This window comes from Mustela nigripes, chromosome 5 (assembly GCF_022355385.1).
Source record: "Mustela nigripes isolate SB6536 chromosome 5, MUSNIG.SB6536, whole genome shotgun sequence".
Classification (NCBI taxonomy): Eukaryota; Metazoa; Chordata; class Mammalia; order Carnivora; family Mustelidae; genus Mustela; species Mustela nigripes.
In genome coordinates, this window is record NC_081561.1 from 90,317,204 (window position 1) to 90,329,965 (window position 12,762).

Here is a 12,762-nt window from a genome sequence, read left to right on the forward strand (position 1 = left end):
AAATTACAGGGAGAGGGAACTAAGACCATGTATATGGGAAAGTCCACATGTTTAATTTTTCTTCGGTATAAATCTTTAAATCTTTTTCTCAAAAATTTTTGAAATTATTTAAAGCCTATTGTTTAAGCATGTTTTAATGATTTTTGAATTGTTTTAAAATGTATTCTTATAGTCTTTCCCCTTTTTTCTCTTCTCTACGCTCATTGATGAATCTTTGTAGTTCCTCATAGTTTTTCTCAAAACCAGAGTCAATTTTTTCCAAACTTTTCCTTCTATTTGGTTGTAACACTTAACATAGACCATAAGCTCAGATAATGCTATCATCCTCTATTGCCTGGACAGACAGGAAACCAAAGCTGCAGAGACAGGTTTATTCAAATAAAGGATGATTGATGGTAACAGTCAATGAAACTTTGTGGAACCATAAGTGAGTTTCAGTTTTCAGGATGAGAGAGGAAAATACAGAGATAAGACCAGTGAAAATGCATGGCCGCTCTTGGATTGCTGAATTTGGGTATTCAGGATTATCACAATGCATTTGTGCTCATGATGTTCTCAATATTCAAGAGAAGTAAAAGGTCATGTTCCCAACACTAAGCTCTCAGGAACTGGAGTAGCAAAGCTTATCTTCCTACAATAATTTAATCAGAGGATACTTTTCCTAGGCCACTTAAAAAATCATTAAGTTATCACAGTTCACCATTCTTTTTACATCTGTGTCTTGCTCAACCTGAAGTATGACTTATATATGAACAGTGGGGAGTAGATCATTTTTGGGATAAATAGCTTTTCGGACTGAATTATGAGAACAGTCACACTTTGTCTTTGAAATTAACACACATATTTGGGGGGAAATGGAGCCCTTCTTTAATTTTACCTAGCCTTGAATAGCATAGATTTCATTTAGTCTTTCATTTTTTAGCACCACAAATGTATCAGTATTCGGTTTTATTTTTATTGACACCTGTATAATTTTATAAATACAATATGTCATGCCTCTCTACTGGCAATACTTATTTCAAAAGCAGCATTATTATGTTGAATTTGGCATGTTTTGATTTCTGCTATTGACTCTAGCTATGATTATAGTGGAACAGAAAATTACGTTATTTCAAAATGTAGAACCAAAAGTTTTGGTGGGGTTTTTAGGATACACCTCTGCTTCTCATAGAAATATTTTCTTTTTAAAGACATTCAAGGTCAGACAGTCTATAAACTCCATCTATAATACCCCCGCAATCACCATGTATATTTTAAGTATTTATTTTGTAACTTTTCACCATACAACATACTTGCAATGCTTCACAGAGATGGAAAATCATTATCACTATTCTGGAGAAATTGTTAACACATTTGTAAACAATAACACCCTTAATAATTTTAAAGTCAAATGATCAGTTTAGTCAGGTTCGTTGGAGCTTAGCTTTTCTAAAAAAACTTCATTTTTGGCTCTAAAGAAACAATTAACAAATTAACCACAAGTATGACCCTTTCTTGCCTGTATGCTATAAATATTACTTAAAATAGTTCTTAAAAGAAATGAGGTGATAGTGATATGATATAATAGAATTATACAGGAGATATATATATAATCTATTCATACTGAGATTTTTTTTTAAAGATTTTATTTATTTATTTGATATATAGAGAGATCACAAGTAGACAGAGGTAGGCAGAGAAAGAGAGGGAAGCAAACTCCCTGCTGAGCAGAGAGCCCGATGCGGGACTCGATCCCAGGACCCTGAGATCATGACCCGAGCCGAAGGCAGCGGCTTAACCCACTGAGCCACCCAGGTGCCCAATACTGAGATATTTTTAACATTATAATTTATGTAGCCACAGGAGTCTCTGAGTGCCTTGGCCGGTTTCTCCTGTCTCAACCCTTCATGGTCATCCCTCTTACTACCATATCCAAATGTCCTTCTTTTCCACCAAAAAAAATAAAAATAAAAATAAAAATAAAAATAAAAATAAAAATAAATCAACCAACCAATCAGAAATTCCAATAATTACATCTGAAACCTTTTTCTAGGTTGGTGATTTTGGCCCTTCTAGTTTACAATGCTACCAACAATGCCAGTTTAGAAGGAAAAGACATTGAAAGGAAGCTCTTAAAAAATAACGAGTCCCTGGATGAAGGCTTGAGGCTGTATACAGTGAGTGTGAGGCAACTGGGTAAGTTGAGTATTTTTTTTTATGTGTATTTTGTATAACTTTTCAGGTTTACTTGAAACAGCAACAACAATATTCTTCCTCTATGCCTTGTTTGCTTATTGAAAACTATTCTTTCTGATGATGATGTTCATCATATTGGTGGCGTAGTAACAAGTGGGTGACATGGTTCACATCAGAGATATCAACACATGTGAATCTAAAGGAATGAAAGGGGCGGAGGAGAGTTTACACTTTATTTGGGGGACATATTCTGGAAAAACTAAGAACATGAGCAAAGTGCCCATTTAGACTTGATCAGAATTGACTTTAGCTTAAGGAATAAAGAGTGTATATGTGGAAGTAGAGGTTATTATACTAAGCGAAATAAGTCAGACAGAAAAAGACAATTATGTGATCTCTCTGATCAGAGGAATTTGAGAGGCAGTGTGGGGGAGTCATAAGGGAAAGGGAGGGAAAAATGAAACATGATGGGACTGGGGAAGGGAGACCAATGATAAGAGACTTGATCTCCGGAAACAAACTGAGGGTTGCTGGGGTGGGGCGGGGAGAGTGATGGGGTGGCTGGGTGATGGACACTGGGGAGGGTACATGCTATGGCGAGTGCTGTGAATTGTGTAAGACTGATGACTCACAGACCTGTACCCCTGAAACAAATAGTACATTGTATGTCAATTTTAAAAAGTATATGTGTGGATATATGGGAACTCTAATGAGGTAAATCTTAGAAAAGGCAGTTTCTTATTAGAAAACATCTCTTCTCTTATGCTTCCCATCTTCATTAATGATAGCACTGACTTCACAGGAATAGGTAAAATATGGGACTTCGCCCAGATTTAGAATCAGTTCTTACCTAGACGCCATTTGCATGTGGAGCTCCAACCACGCATGTGTACCTCTGCAGACATGCCATGCTCCTTGGTGCTTTTCTGTGTCTTGCCCACACGGTTCTTCCATACTCCCACCCTCCACTTGACATCACACCATTGTTTTAAAGACTGCCCAAAGCTGTCTTTTCTGTGGTGTGTTTTGTGACATCATGATGCATAAGTAGGAGTCAGTGCCTTTGAGCATCCACTTCCTGCTTTCTGGATCCCTAGAACTCTGGACAAATTAGAAGACCATAACATTTGACTGGACTTATTTACGTTCTTATGGATATTTTCTTTAAACAGGAATCTCCTCTGGCTTGAGAACACCTCTTAGTATGTTTGTTTTTTTAATCACCCTCACTTCCCACCTGCCCTATGAACACTCAGCACATTCCCTATCACTTAAATACTTGAAAAAATAAGAGAATGAGGTTTGATGTAAATATTTTGGAAAAATTAATGGTCACAAATAAGGACAACCAGAAGTGAAGTTATTATTGTAATGTTATATAATTATGTTATGATTAAGCATATTAATAGAGATCAAGAGAAATAAAGCTGATACTTTTCCTGATACACGCACAGTAGGCTAAGGTGAGGGAAGCAAGTATTTCTCAGTTTCTAAGAGGCTGATTCCCACTGAGGCCAGAATCCCGGTGTGATAGAGAAGCAGGCATCCCTGCTTCAATAAGGAATTACCCATATGTAATGTGTCCACTTACACAACTACAGAGAACTCACAGATGTGGTGGAATGCCAGTCATCATTATGGACATCATCCTCGTGAACACTTTCTCAGCCTCTGTGGGAAAGTGGTTGCTTATTAACAAATGAGGCTTCATGAGCCTGGAGAGAGTGCACATGCTGCCTTTCACAAATGAGTCTCCATGAGGAAGTGGCTTGATGAATGGTGGATTATATATGACAGGGTAGCTCTGTGAGGGTCAGTCAGCTTCATCTCTGTTCTAAGGGGCTGAGGAATTCCAGAAAACTCTCTGCATACCTAGACATATAATTTATATGACTTAATTTAAGTCCTGTGCTTTATTGTTTTTCTCCAAGTGGGCCTATGAGGAAAAATTCCTACCAATTGAAAATATTAAGAACAAACCCTGGTGATGTTAAGGTTTAAAATGTGTAGATGGGAAATTTCTTTAAATATTTGGTTGGTAACTCTAATAGCAGTTTCCAATAGTCTGGTTTAACTTGCTATTCTTCTGTCCTGAAATGACATAATTTTGTTGTCATTAATATATTGCTTATATTTGAAGTATTTTTAAAATCGTAAAATCTGAATTACTGGCGTCATGACGTTTGCCCAGAGAGTTTTCCAACAACAGGTGGGATGATTTGAGGAGGAGGGCATGTGCAAGAGGCCTGTGATGCTGGTTCATGGGTCTCCTCTTGCCATCCCCCCAGCAAACTTCCAGGCAATAGATGCTTTCAGAGCAGCTAGAAAAGTTTTCCATAAAACATGCTTACAACTCAATGACAGCACAATTACTGCGTTACTTTATAGGGTTTCACCTTTGGAAAAAGATCATGTTTTGATCTTCAAAAATCACATTTTGAACTTTTCAGGATCATCATTGCATGCAGTGTTTATTTTTTTGAAAATATATTTATCTTACTCATTTTATTGGCTAATGATTTGTATTAGAATAATGATGCATGTTTTATGATTATACTTAAGTGTGTGGTTTGATTTGAATAATTTTTGTATCTGAAATGTACTAAATGTTTATTGTTCCTGATTTCTAAATTTTTACAAATTCTGACCATAAAAAACTGGTACTTTAGTATTACATGAAATAAATACCTAAGTACCAACACCATCATTTTCTCTCATCTTTCACCCCTAACTTCAAAGAATAGATTAACATGTCCATGTTGGCTTTTATTTTCATGTAGGCTTTTGTCTTGCTGATGAGGATCCCAAAGGCTATTACTGGCCAGACATCCACCCTTCTGTATACATCCATCCCTGTGTAGGGAAACAGGGCTTTTCTGCTTCACGGACATGGTAATGCTTTTATTGAATCTTGCTAGTAGAGCTCCACAGTACCTACCTTCCTGGGTTACACAGGGTGCACGATAGCTCCCATGCATTGCATATTGATTGGGAAGATGGGCAAGAGAGTCTGTGAATACCTAAATCACACACTTCATGGAGGGTAAAGAGGCAGGTAGGTTACCCAGAGAAGCCTTTTGACCCCAAGCACCATGATGATTTAAGACTTCTCCAAAGAAAGATGGGGAAATCTGGAAACCATAGGGTGATTCTAGAGCAAAGCATGTGGATGAACAGCACTAACCCACAGCTTTGGAATATGCATCTGAAATTCCAGAACTTTTAAACAGTTGGCAATGGTTATTGTTGGAGTGAAAATAGGCAGAAAAAGAGGGAATAAATTCAGGGTTCAGGTTGGGCTGCTAATGCAGGCTGTCGGGGAATAGATTTTTCTGAAGAGTTTAACAAAAACCCCAGACCCACGTTGACCGCAGAGGATTCACTGACTACTAAGACCAGCCCTTCACCCTCCGCCTCACCCCCAGTTAGAGTTTTCTCACAGGGACAGAAGAGGTCAGCAATGGAAACTGGCCCAACTTTGCACATTCTGCTGTTTGACATGTGGTAGGAAGGAAGGAAGGAATGAGCTTTAGAGAGTTACTGACCCTAGCTTGAAACAAGGCTCTCCCTCTTCCTGGCTGTGAGACTTCAGAATGTTCTTTGATTTCTCTGTCCTTTCCCTCACCTATAAAGTGTGGATTATAACCCGATTTACTGAGTCTTGTGAAATCAAAATCAGACTTTATCAAAGTTCTTAAAGAGGTGTTTGACCCATGTTACTGAGTATGCCATTACCCTTAGTAACCAGAATATCCTAGCTTAGGACACACAATAGTGTTTCCAGGGTGCATGACACCTGATTATTTTTTCTAATAAGATTCTTAGTGGGAGTTTTATTTCCATGTATTACAATTTTATTTTCAAATGAAATTTACCTAGGTACCAAAGGCAAATTCTCAAACTTACTATTAACTAATTTTGTCATTTAAACTGTCATTTATGCCAAATATTTGAAATATCTTTTTTTGTTCCACAGTTATCTTAAGGCTGACAACAATTCTGTAGCCTACTGGGGGCCTCCTGATCTCTCCAATTGTTCAAGTGAGCAATTTTTCTTCAGTTCTCACAGGCAAAATGAAATGACTTCATACATCATAGTTTTCATCCTCTTCAGATGTATTCTCCTGCTAAATGATAATCATTGTAATAGCAAAAACTAAGCAAATGATTATTTCACTTAAGGTAGAAAATTCTGTTTTTCCAGATTCCAACTTTTTGTCCTGTTTTTTCTGTTGGAGATTAAAAATAGTCAATTTTAGAGAACATGTAATATATAAATTGATACTTGTGTCAATGTTTTTCAGTTGTATATTATTTTCTTTAAATATTTTATTTATTATTCATTTGAGGAAGAAAGTGAGCATGAAACCTTGGTTGGGGGTGGAGGGGAAGAGGTAGAGGGAAGCAGGCTCCCCATTTTGCAGGGAGCCCACTGATGGTAGATCCCAGGACCCTGAGACCATGACCTGAGCCTAAGACAGACCCTTAACCAACTGAGCCACCCAGGCACCCCTAGTTGTGTATTATTTTTAGGCAGGAGATATACATTTATATTTTATGATTCTGGGGATATTTCTCTTAGGACTCTGTATGAATATTGGTCCCTCCAAAGTGGGGACTATGAAGTGAAAATATCATAGTATATTTTGGATTCCTGAAATGTTCAAAATCTTGTGTGTGTGTGTGTGTGTTTTTCCTGTATTTTTTTAGAGGAAGCAAATGAAGTGGCCAACGAAATTTTAAATTTAACCAGTGATGGGCAGATCTTAAGCTCAGCCAATATTACCAGAATCGTAGAACAGGTCAAAAGGATTGTGAATAAAGAAGAAAACATTGATATAATGCTTGGTTCAACTTTAATGAATATATTTTCCAATATCTTAACCAGTCCAGACAGTGACTTGCTTGAGTCTTCTTCTGAGTAAGTATTTTTTTTTTTCTTCTGGAGAGTAAAATTTATTGGATACATGTTATGTAATTTCTCAGTTATCTGACTGCTTGGTGTCCAGCTTTCATCATTTAAATCTCCAGAAGATCCATGGACATTTCCCAAGATCATTCACAAAATGGATTTCAAAGTTCTCTATTTTCTCTCTTGAGAAATATAATTTACAAAATGATTAGGATTGTCCATCTGGCAAGATATATAAATAGCTCCAGAAAAACATAATCAGTATGTCATTTCTCATCTGAAAAAAATGTTAACTGGAATTAATTCACAAGATAAGCTATTATATATATTAGCATAGGACACTTTCCTTGCAAAGGAGACACTTAGCAAACATTCCGCTCACATCTTTTATGCATAACGTGGTCGATGTAAATTCTGTCCTACGGACTGTGACATGGAAATGCCATAGCTGTGATCATTGTACTTCAGGAATGAAAATGCTCAGGGCATGTGAAATGTATCATTTTTACACAATTAGTATGCATCCACTTATTTCAATTAATGTGTTAATATTTCTTGTTTCCTTCCTTTCACCCAAATTTTATCAATGAAAATCTTGTATCTTTTAAAATATATTTTTGACTTTCTTTATCTACATAATAATTATAAACTTTTTTATAGTGTCTTAGAGTCCAAAAAAATGCTTTTACCTCATTATTTTCCTTTGATTCTCACTCAGTTATGAAATAGAAAAGGTATTTTTATATATGAGGAAAGAAAAAGGCTAGGAAGTGAAAAACAATATTTGTTTAGGGTGATACAATGGTTGGTATTCCTTAAAGGATAATATTTCTCTTGAGGATGTATTCATCCGTATGATTCTGTATTTTTATTGATGTTGTTATGGTTTGGAGTAATTTTGTTGGTATTCATGCTGTTAAGATCAGAAAATTTAAAGGCAGTTTTACTTGGTCTGTATTTTGTCCCTGCTGCAAATCGCATGTGTACAACTACATAAATAACGTGTTGCTTAACAGTGGCACTGTCATTTCTTTAGAGCTTTAAAAACAATCGACGAATTGGCCTTCAAGATAGACCTAAGTAGCACATCCCATGTGAATATTACAACTCGGAATTTGGCCCTTGGAGTATCATCCCTGTCCCCAGAGACAAATGAAATTTCAAATTTTAGCATCGGTCTTCCAAGCAATAATGAGTCCTATTTCCAGGTAATGAGCTAGTGCTTTCTTTAATTTTAATTAATTAGACAAAGGAAAACTACCTGATCACTTGCCAGTTTCTGCTTCAGCATCTTGGTTGGTGGGGTAACAGGCAAGTAATTCAGGTACTGGCTGAGGTTAATAGTAGCAGTAGCCACAGGCATGTGGACACTGAGAGGAGGTATCCTTTTAGTACCTGCGTGATAGGGTGGTCAGCTTACCTTCTGCAAGAGGTGACAGTGGAACTGAGTGTTCAACCATGAGTGGGAAACCCCTATTGAGGTTGGTGGGCAGGGATCTGCTCAGTTAGAAGAAAGGGCTTTATTCAGGGTCCGGGTGGGAAGAACTGCCATGTATTCAACCCTACCAATTGTTGTCAAACTGCGTACTACTACCTGGTGTGCTTGTCAGAACAGAGTGAGGGCTCCCATCCCCAGAGCTTCTAAGTTAGTCGATCCTGGGTGGATCTCCAAGGTTTGTACTTGGAACAAGTTTCCAGGCATTGCAGATTGGGCTAGTCTTTGAACAGAGCTCTGTTGAGAACCAGTGGCGTGGAGCCTGGGAGGGGGTAGGCAGTAATGAGATTGGATGGGTTAACAGAGAGCTTCTCTGCCCTGTGAATGTGACTGTTCAGCAGATAACTTTCAAGTTCCCACGTGTGTCAGTGTTAGCCGTGTGGGTAAATGAAATGATCGGAACATCGTCCTTGAGATGGGAGAGCCCTCAGTGGTGCTTCTCCACTGTGGAGATAAACCAAGATGGAATGTTTAAAAATCTGGAGGAAAGGAAGAATGTTTTTCGCCTCAGAGTAGCGGCTCTTTTGGATATTTCTGTTTCACATTTAAGAGTGAAAAGTTGGTCAGCCTCAGTCTCATTCTGAATCCATTTGTGGAAAGACACGTTTTGTCCTGATCTGTGGGTTCTGGGGAAATGATATCAAAGATTATTCATACAACTTCTGCTGCTTCCTCTGCGCAGAGATACTTGGTCTCAGCAACCAGACAAATCAACTCCAATCTTGTGGGTTTGTTTTTTTTTTTCCTTTTTTGTAGTTAGCTTTCACTAGGTGTTTTGAGAAAAATTCGAAGTCTATTAAGTGTAAATCTCACTCATATTTGAAGATGTTAACTGATTTGTGGATCGTTCTACTTGCCTTGAAATCAGTGCATCTTCTCTGTTTTTCCACATTTGCAAAACTCAGAGAAGATCCAGGCTTTTGTCTGTAGGGATTCAGTCAGGAGGGCAGTGACTCCAGTGAAGGGAAACCCCAGCCCTAGCTAAGTAGCCCTTCTCCTGCCTCGCTCAGTACATGGAGTAGTTATCATTGTAATTTGTCATTACTTGACCTGTGAATCTCTCTTTGTGTGGCAGATGGATTTTGAGAGTGGACAAATAGACCCATTGGCTTCTGTAATTTTGCCTCCCAACTTACTTGAGAATTTAAGTCAAGAAGATTCTGTATTAGTTAAAAGAGCACAGTTTACTTTCTTCAATAAAACTGGACTTTTCCAGGTAAGGGTTCATTAAATCATTTTTCAGTTGCAAGTTGAGTTTCTTTGTTCAGAAGGAAAATATGAAAGTTTGGATTCCTTGAAAATATATCAAGAGATATAGAGAAATTAACCTACTCTATCTTCAAAAATGAAAAATTTTAACATAATTAGTTAAGCATTTTATTTCAGATGATTATATCCTTATTACAGGAAGTGTTCATTTAGGTTTTTTAAATAAATCAAATACTAGATTAAGACTGGCATGGTACAATTAAGAATGGAATTTGTGGAGAAAGAATTATTTATTATTCCTTTTGTTAAATATTTTATGCTCTCCAACAATTTAGACCTTCAGAGTCAAAGAAACTGTATGCCAAAGGAAAGGTTTGGTTTTTGTTTCTGTTTTTTTAAAATTCAGCAGGAAGGACTGTTTACATAATGGGCAGCATTCTTGGCTTTAATCAGTTTTCCCATTAATATTTCAAAAGACCTTCGGCCCTCACACCCCAGAGTTGGGTGGCATTGTGCTGAGCACATACTGTCATTATTATTGGCATCATTTCTAGATACTAGAAAGTCCACTGCCAGCAAACACTGGTGGCCTCTCATTGTCTGTAACAGTGCAACCCTATCCAGAGTAGTTTCACTGAACTCTTTTTTAAAAAATAGAAGTTGTCTACTAAATTAAAGATACCAGCATATATTAAACAATGTCATCTGTGTAAGAGAAAATAGGCAAGTCTCAAGGCCAATAGCATTGCTTCCAACTGTCACATACAGAGGCATGGCAATATAAGTTGCAGAGAAGAAATACCATGAAATCATTTACAATAATTCTAAAATTTTAACATTTTTTCAGCCAGTGTTTTAGAAACAAGCTATGTAAAATTTTGGGTAAATTAGAATGCGATTACTAATTATTTTGAAGGCTTTAATAGTTAGGAACAAATAAACTGCTCTTGTAAAAATTATTTGAGGCTTACAATGCCACCTTGAAAAACAAAACAATGCAGTATGTGTCACAAAAATGTGATGGGTGGTGAAGGAGGCTCTGTTCAAAGAGGTTGAGTCCAGAGGGAAGGATTTGGGAGAAAGGTTAGAACTGTCAGAATCTGTCATTGTTTCATTTTGAGTCTGTCTTCTGCATGCTGCCTTTCCCTTTTCCCTTGGCAGCTCCCAATCAACATATTATTAGGAAACATATATTTGTTTTTTAAAGCAAATTTATAGCAGAGTCAGAAGATTTTAAGGGTTCTCTGGTACTCTCTTAACATAGTGAACAAGAGATGAATATTTTTTAAAGAAAGGACTAGTTATCCTCAAGGCATTACCAACTTTATTGAGCATGATCACACGTAAGTAACAAAAAACCATACTCTGAATGCTGAGATTTATTTGGCATGTAAGAAGCCATGTAATTGTTCCCAGACAACTGATTTATAAGCTGCAATAGAGAAATGCAGGAGGTTTGACAAGAAAAACACGAGGGAAGAGGGAGTGAGAGAAGGTCTTGCTGACAGACATGCTGTTGGCCCCAGTCATTTTGCAATATGGATTCACTGATTTGATTTCTTCACAACCTCATCTCCGAAGGGGAAGATCCAGAGGGTGGCAAGTGTACAGTGAAGGAAGGTAGAAATTCTGGATGGGGGTATCTAGATGGTGCAGTTGGTTAAATGTCTGACTCTTGGTTTTGGCTCAGGTCATGACCTCATGGTCATGATCTCAGATCTGAGATTAAGCCCCTCCTCCTCAGCATGGAGTCTGAATAAGACGCCCTCCTTCTCACTCTGCCCCCACACCCATGCTCGTTCTCTCTCTCTCTCTTGCTCTCAAATAAACCTTTAAAAGAAAAAAAGAAAATCTGGATGGGAACTTCATCTAGTAGAATTACATTTCGCTGTAAGTTACTAAACACGTCAGGTCATTGTTAGCAAGGATTTGAATGATGAATTTTTTTTTAGTTTATTTTTCTCTCCATATTTCTTTTATACTTCTCTAAGAGCAAGCGACTTCATCTGTTTTCTAGGGCAGGGAAATGATCTAATTGTTTCGTGGCTTTTATGAGTACATGATTTCTGGGTTCACATTGTTTCTGATGTTAACTGGCTGACATCAGTCACAGCAATCACGAGTGAGGTTTATGAACATTGCCTTATACCATCAGCTCATAATCTTCCCTCAATGTATTTATTATAATAAGGGAAATAGCAAAGCTCTTTCAGGAAAGCCAGCAATTTGATCTTATAAACAGGATGTTCTATAATTGAAAATCTTAAAAGCAAAAAGTGCTGACAGTTTGCGTGTTTGGGAGTACAAAATCAAATACAAGTGTACTTCTCACTAGTAATACACTTTTTTTTTCTTTCAAAGGATGTAGAAACCAAGAAATATACCTTAGTGAGTTATGTGATGGCATGCAGTATTGGAAACATGACTATCCAGGGTCTGAAGGATCCTGTTCAAATTAAAATCAAACATATGAGAAACCAGGTAAGAAAATGCCACAAAGGACAATGGAACAGAGGCAGATGACTTCAGAGAAGTGTGGGGTCTTTCTTCTCCTTCTTCTTCTTCTTCCTCCTCCTCCTCCTCCTCTTCTTCTTCTTCTCCTTCTTCTTCTCTACATGTTAAGAATTTTATTCTGGCACTTTTTGGAGGAGGGCAAATTTCCAAAAAGGGGAGAACAGGTAAGCAGGTGGTGCTGTAATGTCATGGTAAATATTGGCAAGTCGGGGGATTCGTCCCTTCTAGGATTCAGCCTTCAGAAGAATGAGAGTGAAGAAGAGGACCCCACTTTTTAAGGAATGACACATTAATTTGAGAAATTAGAGGCAGTTGCAGTTGCACAATCCTGCCATTAAAAGGCTTGGATTGTTTTTTTTAAGTCAGAAATTACTGCTACTGGGAAAGCAGAAGGGAAACAGGGCAGGGTTGACTCATTTTTTGAGAGGTTAGCAGTTATCTAGAATCTTGGCAAATG

The 12,762-nt window shown here is 37.5% G+C and overlaps 1 protein-coding gene across 5 annotated transcripts in view; it reads left to right on the top strand.

Moving 5' to 3' along the window:
• Nucleotides 1-12,762, top strand: part of ADGRG6 (adhesion G protein-coupled receptor G6) — a 137,502-nt gene that overhangs the window by 91,394 nt on the left and 33,346 nt on the right. For all 5 annotated transcript variants that reach the window (XM_059400841.1, XM_059400840.1, XM_059400842.1 and 2 more), the window contains 7 exons: nucleotides 2,033-2,175; nucleotides 4,956-5,067; nucleotides 6,152-6,216; nucleotides 6,886-7,096; nucleotides 8,124-8,295; nucleotides 9,658-9,798; nucleotides 12,153-12,272. In XM_059400841.1, coding sequence (XP_059256824.1) covers nucleotides 2,033-2,175; nucleotides 4,956-5,067; nucleotides 6,152-6,216; nucleotides 6,886-7,096; nucleotides 8,124-8,295; nucleotides 9,658-9,798; nucleotides 12,153-12,272 — 964 coding nt within the window. The remainder of the gene's footprint in view (nucleotides 1-2,032; nucleotides 2,176-4,955; nucleotides 5,068-6,151; nucleotides 6,217-6,885; nucleotides 7,097-8,123; nucleotides 8,296-9,657; nucleotides 9,799-12,152; nucleotides 12,273-12,762) is intronic.